Source organism: Clinocottus analis, unplaced genomic scaffold, assembly GCF_023055335.1.
Source record: "Clinocottus analis isolate CAN_PGR_092001 unplaced genomic scaffold, fCliAna1.0.p SCAF_15, whole genome shotgun sequence".
In the NCBI taxonomy this organism is placed as follows: domain Eukaryota; kingdom Metazoa; phylum Chordata; class Actinopteri; order Perciformes; family Cottidae; genus Clinocottus; species Clinocottus analis.
In genome coordinates this window covers 16,168,958-16,192,578 of record NW_027175876.1, presented here as the reverse complement: position 1 = coordinate 16,192,578, position 23,621 = coordinate 16,168,958, and the positions used below count along the sequence as shown (strand labels likewise).

The following is a 23,621-nucleotide window of genomic DNA, read 5'->3' as shown; positions in this document are numbered from 1 at the left end:
AAAGTGTTTTAGTTATGTTTACAAGGGGTGATGTCATGTTTGGTTGAGATCCACAGCTGACGAATGGGAGGGCAGCTGCAGCGAGTAGCAGCCTGCTCAGCGTTGGCTCGGCTATCTGCTGTTTGTTTTTTTAGGTGCTTTTAAAGAAGCCGAGTTCAAGGAGTTGCAATGTGTGTGTGTGTGCGCGTGTGTGCGCGCCTCTCTCTGTCTATGTGTGTTGTTTTCAGCGGCGGAGGCATGCACACGGTGACGCTGCTCTGGTTGCCAAGCAACACAGGAACGTGGGTGGAAGGATTTCCTGTCCTTAGGAAGCTTTGTTTATAAGTGTGGGGGGAGTGAGCGTGTATGTATATGTGTGTGTGTGTGGATTTCAGTGTGCATTTCAGCCGTATGCTTGAGTGCTTGTGTGTTTTTAATGCACTCTTCGCCTCAAGTAAAAGTGCTCGAGAAAAGTCACTTAAGACACACAAACTCTGTCTCTCACACACACACTGTGTGCGCACTGTACACACAGAGGAGAGGCAAAAAGAGCCCTTTCTAGTCTGTTGAGTTGGATTGGCGTTGCATAACTCCTCTGTTTGCAGCGCTCTGTCTCCTCCTCTCCTGCCCCAACACTCTCACCATGTCACCGCCGCCACGCTCATGCCAGGCCGCCTCCCGCTAATGATGTCATCAGCATGCCTCATTTTATGTCTCCTCTCACACATGAGATTGCAATTATGTGTTCTTTAGCCTGCATGCGATCACAAAAAACACACACAGACACACACACACACACACACACACACGCAGCATGGCCGTCCTGCAGGCGTTGGACCCTGTGATTACGTAATCGACATTGAGCGAATAGGATGACGTCAGCTTGGCTCACTCGGACTCTGACTGTCTTTCTGGCTAGCTACAGTGATGTCATAAGTGAATGCAGCCATACTCTGTGTGTGTGTGTGTGTGTGTGTGTGTGTGTGTGTGTGTGTGTGTGTGTGTGTGTGTGTGTGTGTGTGTGTGTGTGAAGATAGAAATGACCTCAGGAACCATCTGATTTATATAATGTGTTTACTCCTCCTCTTTTGCCCTTCTCCTCCCCCTTAAAGTGAGAAGACTTTACAGCTTATAGATACTTTATTATGCTATATGTGTTGTTTTTAGCAACATGAGATGCGCTGGAACACACACACACTCACACACTGCCTGTTGCCCCTCTGAAAGAGTGGCCTCTATTAGAAATGAATATCCCAGTGTCTCGCTACTGGTAACTCCATCGCCTCGATGCCCTCTGTCTGCGCCTGCCTGACCTTTGTTGATTCATCCCGAGACTCGCCAACAATCACAGGCAGGCAGTGAATGGAAGGAGGAGGAGATGATGCCGGGTCGTCTCCACAGACGCTGTGTACGTGCCAGTTCTTATTTTAGCAAAAAAGAAAACACGGCGTCATGGAGAAAGAGGAGTGATTTGGTGGTCGGCCTTCTTCAGCAAGAGACAAAAATATCTGTTTTTAGCTCGCTGCTTGAGCTACGGGGTTTTAAGCGCAGAAGAAGAACTCTATTTGTGTCTTGGGTTGAATAGGCCGCCTGTTGAGTTCTCTGTGCGTTGTGGTTGAAGCTCTGAACATCAACCATCTAACGTTGGATGGGAGAACTGGGAGCTTTTAACGGAACCGAAAACACACTCGCACGCAAAGACGCACAAACACACTTTATCTCTCTTCCATCCTCTTTTTCTCCTTCTAACCTCAGAGCCCAAACCAAAGGGAAATCACACCACAGAGACTTAACAGTTTATGAGCTGAGCAGCAGAACACATACAAATGGTTTTCAAACACACACACTCACACGCGCACAAACACACACACACAAAATGTGCAGATCCCAATAAACTGATTAGCATTAGCTAATCTAAGACCTAACCACAAAAGTCCACTGTGCATTCCACAAACCGAACAACAGCTCAACACTGAACAGGATGATTTGACACCACTGTAACTCACACACACACACACACACACACACACACACACACACACACACACACACACACACACACACACACACACACACACACACACACACACACACACACACACACATAAATAAACACAAAGCAAAGACAAAACCCAAACGAACACTTGAGACCATAACAGCACAAATATATCAAAGACCATATACATATGCACACGCACACACATGCACACGCTCACCCCCCTCCCCCTCCCAGCAGTCTTAGGGTCTTAGTCAGCGTCTGTGTGTCCATGCGTGGGCCTGTTCCCTGGCAGTGTGAGGGGAAAAAATACCTTCCCATATGATGTAAACACCAGTGTGTGTGTGTGTGTGTGTGTGTGTGTGTGTGTGTGTGTGTGTGTGTGTGTGTGTGTGTGTGTGCGTGACTGGCATCCTCTAAGATAGGATTCGCTCTCTGTGACAGTGTACCAAATTATTCCACAACACTGTGCAGTTTCTTTTTCAAGATAAGTTTCTCTGCCATCTCCGCTTTGTTCCACTGCTCAGTGGAAAGAGACGGCGAAGATGGAGGAGACAGACGAGCTGACGTGTGACATCACTCTGTAAGCAAGGAAGTAAAAAACTAGAGGCCAGTGCTTTTAACTCAGGACAAAAAAAGGTTTTATGATGGTTGTTGTTTTGAGAAATGCCAAACCAGTTAACTTTGTATTTTTATCTTTTTTGTATGAAATGATTGAGTCCTTGGAGGCTTCTCTTTAATCATGGTTCACATATTAAACGTGTAATGTTTGATTGTGTCTGTGCACCTATGAGAAAATGTCAAACTGACGTATATTGTCAGACAACAGGAATGATAAAGACCAGGAAATATAACATCAATTTATCACAGCTACGCAGTGAAATCTTAGCGTATTGACGGCTGTCGTTGCCTTTAACTTAAAGGTTACTAAGAACTGCTCATAAGAAAGAGAAAGGAGAGATAACAGATTTGTTTCCATGAGAGCGTAACACATCAAATCTGTTCATTATTTTTTGAAGTATCAGAACAGAGTTTATCACTGATGCGACCAAATCATTTTTACATTAACACACTTTCATTTATACTCTGGCATACGTGCAGTGGCTTGCAGCAAGGCTGAGGTGGACAAAACTCAGTAAAGAGTAGATTAGATTTTGATCAGCTTTATTTCAGCCTCTACCGCTGCATTCAAATATTCCCGGATCGGCCTTGATGCCAGTCTTTTAGGATCGGCTGAAAAACATCCCAGTTTGCTCACGGCGAGTAATGTTAGTTACTCCTGATGGACACGCCCACTGTCAGTGTATGAATAGGTGAATGGTGACAGGTAGTACTTTGAGTGGCTGGAGGACTATAAAGCGGTCTCCCCAGTTCTCATTCTCATTTGTCACGTCCCAGATGTCCTGATCCAACACTTTGATTCATCCTGGCAAATGACACAAATCCGCTGTATTTGTGTCGGGGAGAAAATCAGTTGCAGGCCGTTTAGCATGGATTCAGACTGACAACAGTCAATACAGCAATCTTCATTTAGTAAATTATGGTGCAGTCAGAGTCAAACAGACCATAAAGCAGGGTATGCTTCAGGGCGGGGCTACACAGTGATTGACACGCCTCGACCACGCCGTTGTCCAGTCTGGAAGTTTTCCTTGTTTTGGTCTAACCATTTTAACACTTTGACAGTGGTTTTTTGGCGGTGGCCAAAATGCAGAAACAGCAAGGCTTTAAACCGGCAGTGCACAAACCAATGGGTGACGTCATGGTGACTACGTGCCCTCTTATATACAGTCTAGAAACCAGGAGTACTACAACGTTGGTTTAACCTCCTGGAAACCATCCGCAAAAATCCTCCTGCGCCCATTTTGAGTCCCAGCATGCCCCATTCAGACAATCTTTTGGCATAAAATATGTAATTTTTTTCCATTTTTGAACCAAACGACACAGTTTTTTGACTGAAACACCTTCCTAACAAGCCAAGGCTTTGTTTTATTGTGATTTTTTGTTGCAGATTCTGCTTCTTTAGGTCCCAATCTTTCCAAAAAGGTGTCTTATTGACGCTCCAGGAGGCATTTTCTTTGGAAATCTGGCTCATATCATGCTGAATGTTCATAGTTACGATCAAAATATCTTTTGAAAAAGATTTTTTTTGCAGATATATTTTTTTCCCCAAGACTTTGCTGGACAAATGCATACAATAAACACCAGTATTGTAATTAATTCTGGGTTCCTACGACGACTCAAACAAAGGAAAAAGGAGGTCTGGAGACAAACAGTTTTCAACGGGTGAATGTAAATCTGAACCAGGAATGGAGTAACAGATTCATGCATGTAAAGGTTTATCAGACGCCAAAACACCAACACTTTGTATTTCTCAAAGACAGCAGTTTAAAACTGTCTATAGAATTTATAGTGGCAGTAATTGTCTGATCTTCCATTGTGACGATCGCATGGTACACTGCAGAAACACTCAGACATTTTAGCTGATTGCTCACTGCGGCGCATTGCCTGGGGATGAGCAAAAGTCACTTTCCTGGAGCCCTCTGCGTTAAGGCTCCCTGTTTGTGTTTTGAAACGGCACTGTGCATGAAGGGTGGAGGGAGAGAGGACAGGAGCCATGTTCCTGTGATAACCTATAAAGAATTCAGTACACAGATGGGCTGCGCTTACGGCAGGTCTGATGAAACACACTTTTGGAAGTAATATTCAATGTCACTTTCCTGTTACTGTACTGTGTGTTGGCTAATGTGGTCCTCAGGGGCTTCCTGTACAGAGTTACAGGAGAGCTGAGGTATGGCAAGCCTCAAGGGACAATAAGGGATCGCAGTATAAGATGGGGGGCTAACAAGAGTAGCTCCAATTTAGCAACGACCAAACGAAACTGAAGTTTGCTTCAAAGTGGCTGTGTGATCCGGTGTGGCCTAACACATGTCTGCGTGTTATCTTTTTTTTGCCATAATCACCAGTCGCTGTGTGCCGCTGACTGTTTCACTGCGGGATGATTGATTGTGCTCTGTAATGAAGCACCGGCACATTCAAACGCTCCACAAGCGGCGAGAGCAAGGTGCAAAGCATTCACCGACTGTCTCCACATTCATCATGAGTGCATTCTGATCTGGTCAAGGGGTGAGGGGCGAGAGGGAGGGGGGGGGGGGGGGGGGTCACCTCACACTGGAAATGATATCTGCCGTGTGTTTGTTGCTAGGCAACTTTGTCACAATACCCCCGTGACCTTCCGACCCTGCCAAGTGTGGTGTTTCTGTCCCCGTCTCACACTCGTATGCGTATGCGTGTGTTATCTGAGACGATGGTGCGACCGCCGCATAGCAACTGAGAACAGCTGTGATTTCACTGTGTGTGTGTGTGTGTGTGTGTGCGTGCGTGCGTGCGTGTGTGTGTGCGTGCGTGCGTGTGCATCTGACACTGTTCATCTATACACACAACAACAGAATATGCTACACTGTCACTTCCACAGCGTGATAGTGCCATAGACTCAATCAGCCAAAATGCAACGCCCCCCCGTCACAGACAGACACACACACACACACACACACACACACGCACACAAACACGCACGTTGTCAAATCGCAGCCAAAAATAGAGAGCAGAGGGAGCGACGGAGCAATCATTTCCCTGAAGATCCATTCATGTAAAATACTGTTATTCAAAGCTCCCTCCCCTTATTCAATAGTCTTATTCATCTCTCTCTTGACTGCAAAACCAAACACGCCTTGTCTTCTGCTTCCCGGCAGGAGCCTTTGTGCACGCGCACACGCCAGCGTGTGTGTGTTTTCTCCGCTCTCCTCCATGAGAGGAATGTCCTTGGCCTGTCCGACCTGCGTGCTCCCACCGAGCCCTCCGTCAAACACCTGGGGGCGGGTGCTCCCTGCGCCGCTCCAGCCAATCGGCGGGCCCGGCAGTTAATGACATCAGTTAGCCGAGGATCTTTAGGACCGGCCCCTCGAGGTGATTCGTCGGAGAGAGAGTGCTCTTATTGTTATGATGATTAAGTGTTATATGAAGGGCTATCAGAGGAGAGCCCCTTAATGAAAGTGGAGCACAGAGAGCAGAGGCAGCGGCGGCAGAGCCGTGGAGAGCTACAGGGGGAGAGCTAGCGGAGAGAGACTGGAGCGAGAGAGGGGGGAACAAGGAGCGTTTTAAGGTGGGAGAAGACAGAGATGGTGGGAGAAAGAGGGAGCGCAGGGCTGAATATTCAGCAGCTGTGTGTCCAGACTTGCTGACTCCGGGTGTTCATGCTCTGAATGTACCATGAGAGGCGGACAGTGTGCAGGAAACCGCTGTGAAAAAAAACAAAAAGCGCAAAAGGGGAAGAATGAGAGAACAAGTGAAGCGTGTACATTTGTATTTGTTTTGTTGGCTGTTTGTGTGTGTGCATCTGTGCAGGAATGCAAGCGTGTGTGTGTGTGAATGAACACTAGAGTTTCCCTTGTCGTTTGGTAAAGGAGTGGACGCCCTGCCTCAGAGGAAAATTCCATCTTCAGCTGCTCCTACGCTGTCGTAAATCATCCGGCTGGGATGTCCAACGCGTTGTGTTATTTTGTGAATAAGCGGTTGTCATCTGCCTTTTTGTTGTATCCACTTTCCCTCCGCCTCTCGTCATCTTCACTTTGAGTTTTACTACATTTCCCAGAATGCCTCTTGACACCCAAGCTCCCTACTCTTTCGGCAGCCGGTGCTCTAACTTGTTGATTTTCAGCTGGAGTCAAGAGAAAAGTAACCCCCTTTCAACATGCATTGCATTGTGGTCGACCATGGACATTGTCACTGGCAAAGTATGTCAGAATGCCTCGTCCATGACGGAGTGCTCCCAGAATGCATTTGTTGCAGACTGGAGCGTCCAGAGAGGAGCTCCTGCTCTTTGATCTTGAGAAAAGTAGAGCCCAAAATCCACACTAAACAACACGGTGAGACCTCCTTAAGGTCTGTGTTTAAAGGTGGATTTTTCATTTGAGTAGCTTCTCGCACACCTAAAGCTATTTCATTAGGATGGTTTCCGCTGGAGAGCTGAAGTGTCTGATTCAGTTTCACGGGCTCCTTCGCCCTGACAAGAACACGGTTATGGAGGGAACACTCACTTGCCTGTCTAGTTGATGGTTTGCCTCCATGTTATGGTTCAGGTTTTTTTCTCAGGAGCAGTGACTGAAATCAACTTTTTGGCTCCGAGGCTGTTGGACTGAAACATAATCATTTTTTACCAGCCTCAACTGTGACTGCTACTCGTACATTACTGATGTACATTTTCGTGAAATATGTTACCGTACATGTTTTCAGTGGCAATTTGGTGTCTGGAATGAAGTATGTATTCATCTAAGCCTTGACAGTGGATGAAGTAAGCGCTTGTAAAGTTTGAGATGAGGCTGAAACAGGAATTCTGTGCAGCGAGGCGTTTCATGCTATCAGCCAGTCCATTAGTCTACTTTAGAATCTGTAAATAGACTTGGATGGTAAATGAGCTTTATATTTGTATCTCTCTTTTCTAGTCCTGCAAACAGTCAAAGCTCTTTAACGCTACTTATCATCATTCACCCATTCATACACTGATGGGAGGAGCTAACCTGCAAGGTGCCACCTGCCCATCTCGGTGCGAGCAGACTTTACAGTTAATGTCAAGATCGGAGGAGAGAAGCCGCATTGAAAAGACAAGAGGAACACGTCCCCCACCAAAGTAGCCCCTTGTTTAGTTTGTTATATTAGGACTGTTTCTGGTCTATTTCGTTGCTCTGGAAACTTTAAGATAGTGTCTTTGAGCTCAGTACAAAGATGCTTCTTAATGCTTAAGAGTCTGTGATCAGCTGTATAATTTAAAAGGTCAGCAAAACCCAGGATTACAATTACATGTACAATCAAAATATGTGTAGAAGATATTGGGCTATGTTTAGGCAGCATTACACAATGTAGCATTCGGATTCATTTCACTAAGACCACTGCCTTAATGCAGAGAGAGAGCGCTGCATTCAGGCTCAACCAGTCTTAACCTTTCCTACAACGCACGTTGTCTCGGCCAATTAACTGCATGCAAATGCAAACTCCTGATAGATCACATTGCAACGTGATCAGCCTTGTTCTACTGTTCACCTCATGTCATAAAGACAAGTTAGGCAGACTTCTCCATGTGCCACCAAGTCATGCATCTGACGTCTCAACCACTACACAATTCTTTAATTTCTTGAAACGTTGAAAACCCCCACGGCATCATGTTCAATTCACGCCACTTCTGCCTCTCCTGGATGGTATTTCCTCGTCTCAGTGAGTGGGCACGTTGGCTGCGTGTAGGGTTAATGTTCGAGTGGGTGTGTCTTTGAGTTAGTCTGCAGCCGACAGATGGACCCTTCTCAGTTTATCCAACAAACACTACTATCACTGGCATTCATTTGGCACCGGGCAGATGGAAACTTCAGACTTTGCTCCGGAGTCGTCGTCAGGAAGCAGTGCGATGAGCTGCACGTATGCGACCCAGTGAAGTTGGGAAAGCTTACGAGGATGTGCAAGTGTGGCATTGGAGCTGAAGCAAAGGAAGGTTGCGCTGTCATAAAAGGCTGAAGAAGTGGCGGCGGACTCTGTTGCAGGTGCCCACCACTTCTCTCCAGAAATCTCCAGCTATCGAGGAAGCTTCGGCACAGGTCTTGGGCTGGCGGAGAGGATGCCAGCCTCCCCCCTCTTCTCCCACACATCACCCCTGCCTAAAGGAATGTAGCGGAAAACGAGGGACTCGAGATAAAAGATCACAAGCCTTAATACAAACCACATTGTGTGTTGTTCTCCTGCTTCCCATCTCCTGTGTTCTCCGCATCGGGAGTCAAACAGCCCTTGATGAATATCTACAAAGAGATTTGAGACTCATAAAGAGCGGCAATTTAGCCAGGTATGTTATCTTAAGCCTGGTAATTTGGGAATTCAATTCACTCATATGAGGAGCCGGGGGAGCCCGTGGTGTTTATCGGGCGGTCTACATGAGGTGTGTGCATTGAAATGGAGAGTTTCGGAGCGATCTAATCAATGACTGACCACCTCTTAAGACTGGGCTTATCGTCCGTTATCCCGCTCCCCTTTCTTCCTGCTGCATGTATGCGAGTGTGCCGTAACCATGGATCAGGCCCTGTCTTTCCCCTGAGTTTCACATCTAATCACGCCACCATCATCCCTCATCCCTAATTCTGTTGGCAGGGCCTGTCAAACAGCATACGCTGAAAGACGGGGTGACTTTGAAATGCTGCTAATGACCCTAGGATATAACTACCCTCTCTGTTTTACTCCCCCTCACTCTTTCTTTCTTGTCCACTCCTGTCATTTGCACTCTCGGTTATCCTCTTTCTTGTTCACTGCAACTCTCCCGATCTGCTGATAAGAAAATGCGAGGGATGTGTCGTGTGAGTGGAAACGAGGCGTCATAGCTTGTTTTATTATTGTAAGATAATTCATACCGGACAGGCGGTCAGGTGAAGTCGTTAAGGGTTAACGCGAAGACGAGCTCCTGTCCAAATGTCATTGAACCTTTATTTAAACCGGGCAGCATCGCGGAATGAAAATCTCCTTCATCAAGGGAGGCCGGCCAAAGACACAGCATCCGGACAAACACAAAATTCTCAGAGAGGAAAACACACAAAAACCAAATACAATCAAAGCAAAATAGCCAGGAGACTACTTTATAATCAATCCAATAGGCAACACTTGAGCTTCAAACCAGCAGGCTCATTGCCAAACCTATTTAAATCTTGACTAAACAAAGCAAAGACAGCTCCTTATTGAGTCTGCCACGAGAACCTTCATTAACCGCGTAAACTCGCCGAGAGAGCTTTCAGCTTTAAATCATTTTGCAGTCCGTTCCACAAGGAGGGAGCAGAGTACATAAAGGCACTTTTGCCTAATTCAGCTGTGACCTCGGGGACAGATAGCAAAAACAAATCCTGGCAGCGCAAACAGTGATTTACCAACTCCTTTTTTCTCTATTCTGAGATGTAAGGAAACGGTGAATTGGGAGACCCGGAGTGGCCTTATGTATTTAAATAGAAAACTGAAGCAGGGAATAAGTCGAGCAGTGGACGGGTTGTCTGTCAGCTGGAGCGTAGAAGGTGACACTGATGAGAGACAGAGGTAGACTCAGTAATGCAGCTCAAGGAGTGAGGCCTGTGAATATAAAACAACTTCATCAATTGCTAGCACGGCAATAGAAGTAACCGCTCTGTCTCAGCAAAAGTACAAAAAAAAAAACATCACGGGTGTGGAGAAAACCGGATTTCGGCCAAACCTTTTATGCGTTTGAGCCCACTTACTCCTTTGCACAAGCTTGTCCTACTTTCCAGGCAGCCATTTTCCATTCAGCTTCAACAGCAACAAAGTGGAGGAGCAAACATTTGAAAGTTGCTTGAGATAGGCGTTCTGTCACAGCGAGTACTGCTTTGGCCATTCGAGTGGGGTGGTGCCCACGTATTGATGTTCACGAGGCTGCTAACGTTAGCAGTTAGCATCACAGTGACAACTTATGATGTTCAGCAGGTTTAATGTGCACCGTGTTTGGTTTAGCCTTCACAACAAGAGCATCACTTCTGCAGTCTGTGTGAAGATATGGAGGAGTATCTGGTGTGTGTGTGTGTGTGTGTGTGTGTGTGTGTGTGTGTGTGTGTGTGCTCTTATCACAGCGTCTCCTTGTGTTGTTGACATAGCCAGATGCACATGCTTTTGGCTTTGAGCCTTCCGCTCTGAGCGCGCCCCACATAGCTCACGGCTGGAAACCAGTTTTTGGTACTTGACATGTTTTGATACTGCAAGCTGTGGACATAATTTGGTCTGGTACCAGGAAAAGTACTGACGCTTTGGTACCAGCACTAAATTAAATACTATTTATTTTTAAGTTTGTATCCTGCCATGCGTATGTCGGGTTGATACATAGGTGAATTTTTTTCAGAAAACTAAAAAAGAAGACTGATATCCTTTTAACATGTGCCCGTTGTAAACACATTCTGCATGCATTATTTACCTGGATACAACATGCAGCTCAGCCTCTCAGTAAGGGGATGATGACACATGGCCGGCGAGGAGCAGCCCATTCCTCACGTCACTTTTCCTCTCCATTTGGCCTGTTTGCGAGTTGGTAAACAGTCTGCATTTAGTTTTGTCAGCATTCAGAACACGTTTGAGTTGACATAAGGTATCTTGTGCAGTGTTAAAAACAGCTTGTAGGAGTGGGAGGGAGGAGTGAAGGATGTAAGCGGAGTTGTATCATCAGCAGAAGCGGTGTAATACCGTCAGCAAAGGCCGGCCGGAGAGGACAAACTGCTGCCTCACCCTCTTGTCCTTCTCGCTGCACTTTTCAAATCCAACTTTCTCATCTCCACCAGAACATATTTGTCCTGTTTCACCTCTCTCTCTCTCCTCTGCCAAAGGTGATCTAATAGACTCTCCGGTCTCCATTTGCTTTCTCAACCAAACATCGGGCAGTTGGATCACAAGCTTCTCTCCCTGGAGTTTGAGCTCATTTGCTTATTGATTCCAATCTAACATTTCGGCCAAATTTGCACAAGGCCTCAAAGAGCAGAGTGAGTCAAAACAGCCAGAGAGGGCGGACCTTTGGAACCGGACCGGCTCTTCCAGTGGTTGTTGCCATGGTTTTTTGTTGTCGGGACAAACCGCCGGCCAGTGACTGAGAGCCTGAGCTGCTGTTTGTTAAAGATAAGTGGAAAAGCCAGAGGGGTAAGAGACAGAGGGAGACAGAGAGGGAGCCCTGCTTCATTTTTTTTTTTGTGTGTTTGCTATTTGACTGCAGGACATCCAGCTGAAAAACACTCACCAGCTCAAAGCTTCATCCACCACGCTCTCCCCTCAATGTGGGGATCCCGATAGATCCCGCTGCCTCTCTAAACAGTTCACCAGCCTTTCTCCTTGTGGGTCCCTGACCTGCACCCACCCCGCCCGCTATCAAAGCTCTGTTGGCTCTGCACTGGGCCGCTTTGATATCGTATAGTGTTTCTGGCAATCTCCCTCTTCTTCTTTCTCTCTCTCCCTCTCTCTCTCTCTCGCTCTCTCTGCCTCTCTCCTTTCCCACAATATTGTAAAAGAGCACCGAGTGCCAACAGGGACCTGCTCACTGTCAAAGAGAAAAGACAGGGAGGCCTTAGAGGGAGAGAGGGAGCGACTGGCTGAGGGAGGAGAGGGGAGGAGGAGAAGGTGGTAACAGTGAGAGATCGTTGTTGGTCTTTATAGGTTCAGCTTCCAACACGTGTTAACATCAAGTTACAAAAGAAAGTCAACAGGTGGAGTGTTACTTTTTGCTTGTCTAACAATGACTTCCATTACTGTCGGCCCCAAGTCAGAACGACTCGTCTTACAAGACAATTGAGCATGCTGCTTCTGTGAGTACTTTTGCATGCAGAACTGTTTTAAATACTACGGTTGTAGCATAACGACATGTGTTTGTGAAGCAGTGAGCATGCTCCTGGATGAAGGAGACTTGGAGGAAATTGCAGTGTGTAAAAGTTCAAAAATTGAACGGATGTTTTGACAGTTTTGCTGTTTTTGTGGGCTCACTCACGTGCACTCACATGCACTAAAAGCACCACTCAAAGTACTTTAATACTACCTACCATTCACCCATTCTTACACTGAGGGACGGCTCTCATGCGAAGGGACACCGGGCTGTCATTATGGATCCCATAATTTGCACCTTTAAAGACGGCCTATTAGCTTCAATACTCTAGAATCAATTTTTGATTATTCATTCATGGAGGCATGACAGAAAAACGATTTTTTTCATGAATGAATTTGATATGCACATGATTTTTTGGAATTAAGTATTTCTGTAAATGACAAGATTCAAAAGTTTGTGTGTTGAAGTATGCAGGGAAAGCCGAGAGGTGATCAGCAGCTCCTGGAGCTTTGTCGGCTGTGTGTGAATGTGTGTGAATGTTCGTTAGTCCTGAAGGGGACACCTTGCATGGTTGCCCCTCCCCTCAGTTATGAATGGGTGTGAATGGGTTAATAATGTTAATAATGACATGTAGTGTTAAAGAACTTTGAGTGGTCGGAAGACTAGAAAAGCGCTATAAAAAGTGCTTGTTTTACACAAATAATGATGTGAAAAATGAATGTTAGCAAACAAACTAAGCTAATCATATCTGTGCTGAAAAGAAAATGAACGAGTGTATTATAAAATGTTGAACTATTCTTTTAAATTGAAAAATCAGCCGATGGTTTCATGAGAGGACGCTCGGCGCTCTGCTGGTCTAGTTGAAGTGCACAAACACAGCCCCAAGTAATAAAGTGGTTTAAGAGAGTTCTGTTTCTCTCTCTAACAACTGATCTTTAGTGCCGTGCGGCCCCCGGCCCTCAGGAGCACGCTAACTAGACACCAGCCCAGAGTTTCCTCTGGGCCTTTTGGCTGCATTTGTCATTTTAAGCGGCAACAGCGGTGATCCGCCTGCAGGACCCGCGACTTGCATGTGTCCTACATTAATTGGGCTTCGCTGAAGGAGATTCAATGATAGCTTTGTTAGCCACTCGGCTTGTCAGATCTGGGTATTGGAGCAGTTTGGAAAAAAGAAATCCCGGCCGATTAGGATCTCGTCGTGTCGCGGTTTAGTTTCCCAGCGCAAACAACACATGTTGGTCGCCACAACAGGAGCGCGCTCTGACTGGACCTTTTAGTGAGTGACTGAGACAACAAGGGACCGACCGAATGAGCAGCCGAGCAAGTGGGTAACTGAGTAAGAGTGCACCAACGTGTTCTTGCATGTGGTGTGTCACGGCCATTACCATGGAAGTCTGGAGCCCTGAGCCTGGGCTTTTTTTGAGCTTGACCTGACACACACACACACACACACACACACACACTGCACTCCACTAAGGGACCTCCAGGCTGCACACTCACACAAGTCACCTTCAAGCGTCCACATTCGCAAGCTCCGTTTGCTTTTGTGTGTCTGCATGTGTGTGTGTGTGCGTCTGAGTCTGATTGTTCCCCGTCCTCAGAGAGCGAGGATGAGCGTGACTTCATGATCGCTGGCTGCTGATGAATCATACCAAACTTACTTCATGTTTGCCTGATGCAAATGTCTGTTTGCCTTATTGGTTAGCCTACTTTGGAGGACAGAGGCTGCTGCGTGTGTGTCGTCTTGAATTATTCACTGGCAATATTTGATTTCCGTGCTCCATACATCACACGGGTCCTTTTCTTAGCTCGTGCCTCTTAGTTCCTGTGTGTACATTTGCTCCTCTTTTAGCAAAGCAGTGCACTGCTGTTCTGTACAGCCGAAGCAGTGGCCTCATTGATGCACTTTGTGCGATCATTTTTCAAAGTGAAAGTTCTGGGGCTCGGTTCCCCTACATATACTGTATATTATGTGCTTATTATCTGCTCAGTTGGTTGCCAATAGACAGCGGGGCAGTGTTTATCCTCGAGCAGGACAGGCTCGGCACTTAGGGTACAGAGCAAGGGCCTTCACCCGTTTTAACTGAAGCCGCAATAATTAAGTTCATTCGCCCCTTTGCATTATGGCTATGATGCATTCTGTGCTTTGGACCATATAGAGTAGCAACTACCAACTATTTATTATCATCAATTTATCGCTCTTGTAGTTCCTGATTAAACAATTAATTGTTCACAGATTTATATAATATTCTACCAAGTCGTACCAAGTATAAATAGATCATTTTAATTTCCTTAAAATGATCCATTGGTGTGTGCGTGTGCATAAAGTAATGCACACGCACACACCAATGGCACAGCCTTCGGAAATAATTTGGGGTTCAGTATCAAGGACGTGCCATCTAGTAACAACCGTAAAAACATTTGGAACAGCTAACTTAATCAGACACTCATTATATTTTACAGTATATTGTAACTTATCCCTATGCTTGCTGCTCACATGAATCACAGCAGCTGTCTCTTTCCAGGCATTCCTGCTAATAACGGAGCTACAAGCTAAAGTTACCAGAGGCTCCATTGACTGGCATTATGATGCATTAAGCTCTTATTATCAGTAAAAATAAGTATTGGGTGAAGTTTTGTAAAAGGTTATCATGATATGTAATCTAGTGAAAGTGCTTTTCTGGTCTTGCGACCACTCAAAGCTCTTTAACACTACTTATCATCATTCACCCATTCACCCATTCATACACCACAGGAACAGCTACGGGAGCAATTTGGGGTTAAGTTTCTTGCCCAAGGACACATCGATGTGGAGCCGGGGATCGAACCGCCGATTGAAGGACGACACTGCTCTACCACTGAGCCACAGTACCCCTTGTAGTTCCATTAAAGTAATAATATGAATAATTAACATGCAAAAGATCATTTGGGGCTGAATCTGCAGGGCAGACTCTCAAACAATCAAGCATCTTTAGTCCAAATCCTAGAAATGTTTTATTAACAATGACAGAACATAGAGGAAAGCTTCTGTTTGACTGTGGGCTTTTCAGGCATAAAGCAGTCCACTGTTACTCTGGTGAAAAGCCGTGCTCTGCGCAGACCAAACCAGTCCTCGGAGGGAACGGCAGAGAAAGCCTGTGTGTTTGCGACTGTGTGAGTTGCCCGGCAGCCGGGACCGAGGGGTCAGGAGCAGTCCTCTGGGACACCCTGACCCCTGACCCCTATTCCATAACTCTTTGCTGCTGCGGATGATATAAAAGGAAGACACGGTCAGACCTCATTGGATGCGATTGGTCCTGCTCCGCTTCCTTAAAGCCCCCTGGAATCCTGACATTTGTCGTTAGGGAAAAGCAGGAAATACAGAAGGGGCAAACAATTTCATGGGCTGAAAATGGAGAACATCACAAGGCTTCCTACAGCTAGTGTTGACATATATGTAGCAGAAGTTATTATTTCCCGCTGTCGGAGAGAATTCTCATTTTCTGCGTCTCTCTGTTGCTCTTCCTCTCCCCGTCCATCCATCCAGCCAATGTGTAGGAGGGATAAAGGTCGTCCTTTTGTCATCAAAACTCCAGATTAGTTTTGCCTCGGTGCATCTGACTCTCTGCTTTATCACTGTGGCCAGAGGAGCCACAAGGTTCGGCTCACCCCTCTGCAAAGTAATAACTATACCAGCGACTATTGCATTCGTCGCCGCTATCTCCTACACTACTATTACTACTCCATTCTGGGGGTGGAGGGATTATTTTCATGGCACCGGCTTTATTGGGCTGTATAGTGAAGACTGACAGGAAAGCGAGGAGCAGGAGGACGTGACATGCAACACATGCCACGAGCTGCGATCAGACTGACAAAGTTGTAATAGTCGGCTCAGTCCGCCGAGGCCCCGAGCAGAGTGTAAATGCACCGCTGACAGCGTGTCAGAAGCCTATCTTGGTTTTATTTTAATATTTCTGCATTGATGTGTTTTTTGGGGGGTTCTGTAACTTGATGACTTGGAGATTTCTCTGAAAGTCCGTTTGGTTAATATTGCGGCGGGCTCCAGTGCAGAGAAAGTGAAATAAAAGACATTATTGAAGTCTTTCTTCTGGCTTCAGTACACAAAGCGCCCGCACGTTGTACAGAAAGAGCTGCCAACAGGGGAATAAAGATCTTCTAAGGATTACGTAAATGTGGCATGGGATTTAGACAAGTATCTGCAAGAGCGTGAATGCAGTGTAAGATTATTACACCGTCAATTAGAGCACAGGAGTTATCATCCAGCCTCTCGGGTCTCCGAGGGGCTTGTTCACCTTCTTCCCTGCATGTAAACACCGGTGACCTCTGCCTGCAGTTATAGAGGCTTCAGAGAGTTCGGAGCTGGTCAGAGTTTCAGCGGGGTCACCGACACACCTTCTGGGTTTACGTTTAGTCTCGTCCATTTTGCTCGTCTGTGAATCTCAAAAACCAAATTCCCATCTCATTTTATTGACATTTGAATGTTGATTTGCCAAATAAGTATCTAAGACAGCTTCTAATGTGTGGTTGGATCATGTTCATAGGTCCACAATTGGCTCTTGAATCTGCAATAGAAATGTGTCTTCTCCCTCTATTCTTACTGTATATGCAGACGACATCAGAGTGTATTGATCTGATTAAATGGCGCAGCATTGTTACCTGAGGCTCGATATGACTGGAACCAAACGGCACACTGAGGACGAGTCAAGGGCATTTAGCTAGGTTTGTCAATATGTTTTACAGACACAGAGGCAAACCAAGTCCTGGCAAAATGAACCTCAAATGTTTTATTTTAGAAGATGAATGAGCACATGAGCACATCTAATGTGTACTACTAAAAAAGGGGATTTTAATCTAATTGTCATAAGGTGATGGTGATGGTTGACTGCCAGAGTGACTGCAGTATGTCTTCTACGCAGCTTTAGTGGGCGACTGTGGCTCAGTGGTAGAGCAGTGTCATCAGGGTCGTCCTTCAATCAGAGGATCGGTGGTTCAATCCCCGGCTCCGCTCGTCCACGTTGAAGTGTCCTTGGGCGAGATACTTCACCCCAAAAGGCTCCTGCAGGCTCTTCCTGCAGTGTATGAAGGGTTGGATAGTCCTGTCCTCAATGGGTGAAAGATGACATGTATTATTGATCGATACAAACCATTTTAATAATCCTGAAGAGGTAGAAAGCATTCTTCTGGGATGAGTTTCTTTCTATTAATGGTGTGTTGTGAAATATATCGCGCTCATTGACCTTGGAACTGGTAGTGTCCCAACACATTTTAGACCCAAGGTCTTCATCAGGGCATAGCGTGTGCTCAGCTGCTCAGTAAAGCTGATGGTTCAGAGATGTTGAGGAATACACTTGCTTGTCTAGCTCCCGTGTCGCTCCGCATGAGGCTGCCTGGCTGTCTCTGAAGGTGAATATATGCTCCCAGCGCGTTAATTAACATGTTATATCTTGTTTGTTTCACCATAGTGGTACAATGCAAGTTGTGGTTTTAAAGGGGGGTTACGCACGAGACTGTTTCTGAGCCAGGTGCAGTCACTCCCTGTCTTGTCCTCATTGTAAGGTTGCCAGGCAACCAGTGGAGACTCTAGTGAGCCAACTGGCTGCTACACACACACACACACACACACACACACACACACACGCACACACACACACGAGTGAGTGGTATGGATCTGCTCATCTCCCTGAAAGTGTATTTATTCCTTCACCTTTAAAGCCAACCCTGCGAGCTTTGGCTGACATCATACGGGATGCTGAGCATGTCAAACAGATCAAACTCCACGACAACATTGCAATCTCCATCTGTGGTGAAGACGTTGTGATGTGGTTGAAGTCTCTTGAAAAGAAAGTGTTAAGTGAACCTCGAGTCAGACTTGTTTTGTCAAAGTCACATCAATAGTGCCGGTGCCAGTTTCTTCTTCAAAATGATTGATTTGTCCGACCAAAGTAGAATAGAATCATTTAAAACGGCAGAAACTGAGACGCTGAAAGCAGAAAATGTGTCGTGCTTTCGCTCCAGGAAGTTTGAACGTTCAACACAGTCGCCGCGGTCATTTTCAGTCTTTGTTACCTGTCAGAGGCTCATGAAACCTATATTCACGGCGGGCATAATAATAGAAACAATCTGACTTAAGTATACCGCTAAACGGGGAAAGTGGTTTCCTCTAATTGAGTGGCGTCCATGTTATCGCAAACACAGCCGCGTGGTGCCGAAGTCACAGAGGGAGCAGATTACGACTGCTTCAAACCACACTGCTATGCACGGGCGCTCGGGATGGAGACTGGACTTATCGGCAGATAGTCGCAGAGCGCTCACGTTCTGATGCACACACACGTACGCGTGCACACGCTAAGCCAAATGTGGACACGCCAAACAGAGACCAACACATCAAAACAAAGCATGCAAACACAAAAGAGATCCAGAGAATGAAGATGACAGAGAGAATAGCACAGTCCCATCTGTCAAACAAATGTGAGGATGCTTCTCTCACACGCACACACACACACACACACACACACACACACACACACACAGGCATCATTTAGTCTGAACTTGAGCGATATCTGCCTTTGTCCTTTAGCAGTTGGTCCTGAGGGGCCGCTGTAGAAGTTGCATGAAAGTTTGTTTAGAGCTGAGCAAGTGTGTTAAGCTTTATGAGAGCCCACGGGAGACATGGTGACACACACACACACACACACATCTACACATCCACGCATACACACACTCAGGCACGAGGCTTGGGCGGCAGCTCGCGCTGGCCCCAACCAACAGTGAGGAGTTTGTTGTCATAGCAACAGTAAAATGAGATGACTTTACTGTCAGCCGTAATGTTTCATGGCCCCCTCGCCGCTATGGCAACATAACAAGGAGGAGGAAGAGGAGACGGAGAGAGAGAGAGCATCAGAGCATCGCTGCATTCCGGTGGACTCCTACCGGGAGCGGTGTCGCCGCGGCGCCCTCGCTTCCTTCCCAAAGACAAACAGGCGTGCACACACACACACACACACACACACCGTCACACGCCTGCATGAATACACTGGTGCAGAGAGGTGCGCGCACACACGCACACACACCTTCAAAAGCCTGTCAGCCCCTTCCCACCTCGCCCATCCCTTTGATTGTGGCGCGCTATTTTCAGCTGCGGCGTTATTGTCACGCGGGCAATTTGAATTCATTACGCTCAACGTCAATATTGGTGCAGCGACGGCGCGCAGACAGGTACAGCTTGTTGAATGAGCTCGCGCTGTCAGGACGCGTGTGTGAGACGGGGAGGGAAAGGAGCGAGCGGGGAGGAAGATGAAAGACGGATGGAGCAGCGGGGTGACGAAACGGGCGAGCCGCCTGCACGCGCAGCAGCTGTACATCACGTCTCTAAATTTAGCCCGGTCCCTCCACAGCCCCGTCGGATGGGAGGCGGAGTTAACGCCTGCTGGAGAAGTGAAAAAGACCGGGACGACAGACCCAGTGGGGCGGAGGGAGGGGCGGGGGGGGGGGCGGGGCGTCACAGAGGAGACAAGTTGTTTTGCTCTGTTGCCATGGCGACATCGCCGCCGGAGCTGGAGCAAACTGACAGTAGTCACCGGGACACGTCGGGTCGCCGCGGGTGACAGCTGTCAGTCAATCACGCAGAGTGAGGGGACAGATCGGCCAATGATCACCTTGGATTAGAGAGCGATCGCGCCGCACAGCGGCCAGAACATCCACGGTTTTAATCCCCGTGTCCTAAAGGCGGCTCCCTGGTGTGTGCGTGTGTGTGTGTGTGTGTGTGTGTGTGTGTGTGTGTGTGTGTGTGTGTGTGTGTGTGTGTGTGCGTGCGTGCGTGTGTGCGTGCGTGCGTGCGTGTGTGTGTGTGTGTGCGTGCCCATGCATCCCCTCCCTGTTTTGCTTCTTTTTTTTTATGCCCAGTTGTCTGTCTGAACTTTTTACCAAAATTTGTGTGCGTGTGGTGTGGTGTGTGTGTGTGTGTGTGTGTGTGTGTGTGTGTGTGTGTGTGTGTGTGTGTGTGTGTGTGTGTGTTCGTGTGCATGTGCCTGTGCCCGTGCTTTTACCCCCCTCCCCATTTTGCTTCTCTTTTTTTTACGCCCGGTTCTCTGTCTGAACTTATTACCAAAATGTGTGTGTGTGTGTGTGTGTGTGTGTGTGTGTGTGCTCATGTCAGTGAGACACTTTGAGCCGATTCCACTGAGCGGTAGCCGCTGCCTGGGTCCTCCCCACAGCTGTGTGTGCTAGAGGACAATCAAAGGCCTGGTTGTGAGCCCTTCTGATTGTGGTGTCATTCCCCTTCAATTACCACACTTCGATTACCAGCGTCTAACGAGCGCAGCATCGCTCTGGAGCCAGGAGAATTATGGTCTGATTAGAACAGGGGACGGGGGGGTTTGAACGCGCTAAGTTGGTTCTTTCTTGTTTCTTTTCTTGGCAAATCACCCAATCGTCGTCCTCTCGGGTGGTCACCTGCTGTGGAACTAAGGCTGAACCATTGGACGCTTTTGTAATGCTATAAATCCATTATTTCAACTCTGCACTCATCCAGAGCACCAACCTTGACACTTTTCTCCTGAAGTAGAGATGTCAGAGCGCCGGAGTCAACTCTGTGACCCCTCCAACCATTAGACCTTTAACAGTACTCACATGTTATGACTGCAGCCCCATGTAAAGTCAATACTCTGCTGGTACTCTAGTAATTAGAGGGTAGTTGTACAAGCCACGATTTCCTCAACCAATGAAGCACAAAATTTGCCATTCCAGTCAGAAGTAAATAGAAAGCCCAAGAGAAAAATGATGATGTCTGCTTTCCCCTCAGATCTAACACAGCCTAATTGGGAATGTGGTCAAAATCTTGTTGCGTGTCTCCACCCTTTGGCCTTTAACAAGAATTGAGGCTTTATGTGAGAAGCCAAATGAATTTCACAAGCTGACCTCGTTTTTTCTTCTTCTTCTTTTCCTCCTTCGCTCCTTCCCCTCTGCCTCTTCGTTTCCTCCCCTGTCTCCTCTCTCTGCTGTCTTCCTCTGCAGGAGTGAGCCCTGGGCTGGATGGGACCCACCATGCCCCCCAGTAAGAAGGCCCAGAGCCCCAGCAGTGGAGCCAGCGCTTCGCAGGGTATGAGCCCGCCGTATCGGCAGGGGGACGTGGCTCCGGCGGCATCCGAGGCGGAGGCGGCTGACCTCTCCCTGTCCCTGTCCGCCTCCTTCTCCAAGGCGGAAGACGAGGAGCTCACCAGCCTCTCCTGGCTCCACGAGAGCACCGACCTCCTCAACAGCTTCAGCCACTCGGGGCTGCGTAGCGTCTCACCGCTGCAGGACCCCGACGGTCAGCACCCCCGCTCGCCCTCGTCCTCGTCTCCCTCTCCAGACGACCCCCTGCTCGGCGACGGACACTCGGCGTACGACTTGGCGGCGGGGGCCAACAGGAAACCGCCGTACTCCTTCAGCTGCCTGATCTTCATGGCCATCGAGGACGCGCCAAATAAGCGGCTGCCGGTGAAGGATATCTACGGCTGGATCCTGGAGCACTTCCCTTACTTTGCTAGCGCCCCCACTGGCTGGAAGAACTCAGTGCGCCACAATCTGTCACTCAACAAGTGCTTCAAGAAGGTGGATAAAGACCGGAGCCAGGTAGGGAGCAGCAATGTTGGATAAGCGCTCAAAGGCTGGTATCTACTTTTACTTTGTGGCTACCAAACAAAGTAGCACTGAAATGTGCCCGAAGAACCTGATCCGACTGGTCTTCACTTCATGTATCATTCTTACTTCCTGTCCTAATCAGGAACGTGTCCGATTTTAAGATTTCTTAAGATAAGATTAATTCGTTCAAGTTATTTTTTAAAGGTAAACGCTGGAACCAATGCAGTAAGGAGTCAGTTCATTCTGTGATCCAGCTGCTAACCAAACATCAGGATTTCTCTGCACTCGGCCACAGGTTGTCATGGAAGGGCTGCTGTGTATTGTGTACAATGTCAAAGATAGTGAGTGGACTGAGGTTTTTGTTGGCATAAAAATAGTGTCAGCTGGATCCAACACACTCCAGTGGAACAACAAGTACTTTAAGACATGGACTGGCTTCATGCAGGAAGCACTCGTGTTCTTGATTTGTTATTACGGGTCTTGTGACGAGTGATTTAGGAGAACGTACTGCATTCAGCAATACAAAGACAACGAAGGAGTCATGATCCATGACTGCTGTTATCCAAGACAACGTTTGTTCTGATTGAATTGTGTACTTTATTACTTTGAAGCAATTTTGAGATGAAGACCCTGAACAAATTACACTTCATAATTGTATTGACGTTATCCTGTTTGACTCTGCAATTCAAATTTTCGGTTAATGTGATCGATATCACCGGTCATTTACAATGGCTATTGATGCTATCGTGAAACGCCTCGATATGAACATCCTAAATGATTTGACCCCTCCTGTCACCACGGCCAAAGACCATTTCCTCTGTACTTTCGTGACGTACGACTCTCAGGTGGCAAAACAGGAGCAGCTCTCTTTCCTCGTCTTCAGCGGGAATTCTGCTGCTGACGCTGATAAATATCACACACTTTTATTCATGGGTGTCTAAAGCAGGACTTTTGGGGCGTGAATAATACTGATGTGCGATCCTCATGAACGCACGGGTGGCATTCATCACGGTGAGGAGCATGTGATGAGTCTGACGTGGCTCATGGTACGGAAAACATAACGACAAAGTTATGATACGAATGCCAAAATATTTTTGGTTGGCGCCCAATGTTTTAAAATCAGCAGCTCCTAATATGTAATCTGCAAAACTTCTGAACAATAACTTAAGTGAATAGCAGACATCATTAGATATAAGGCCACTTTTGATGTCAAAATAAAGTAATTATCAAGCAGTAATGAATCTATTTTTCTCACAGAATATGAGCTGTTGGATTTGGTTTTCTCGACACACTCTTTGAAGTTGACTTCAAGTGAAATATGTTCCTGGTAATATGTTTCTCAGTGTCACGATTAGGCCCTGGTGAAACAAAGGATGTACCAAAAGTTATTTAGTTAATATGATTATGTGTAATATAATATCCTTCATTCCTTCATCATCCTAACCTTTTGGAAACCGTGCGCGAAAATCCTCCCGCGCCAAAAGTCCCAGCATGCCCCATTCAGGCAATCTTTGGCATAAATACGTAATTTTTTCCTTTTGGAACCGAACGACACAGTTTTTTCACTGAAACTCCGTCCTAACAGACCAAGACTTTGTTTTATTGTAACTTTTGTTGCAGATTCTGATTCTTTAGGTCCTAATCTTT

The 23,621-nt window shown here is 46.9% G+C and overlaps 1 protein-coding gene across 2 annotated transcripts in view; it reads left to right on the top strand.

The window, feature by feature from the left end:
* The window catches only part of ches1 (checkpoint suppressor 1), a 59,098-nt gene that overhangs the window by 6,788 nt on the left and 28,689 nt on the right, over positions 1-23,621 (top strand). For both annotated transcript variants that reach the window (XM_068576644.1, XM_068576645.1), the window contains exon 2: positions 21,366-21,965. In XM_068576644.1, coding sequence (XP_068432745.1) covers positions 21,384-21,965 — 582 coding nt within the window. In that variant the 5' untranslated portion in view covers positions 21,366-21,383. The remainder of the gene's footprint in view (positions 1-21,365; positions 21,966-23,621) is intronic.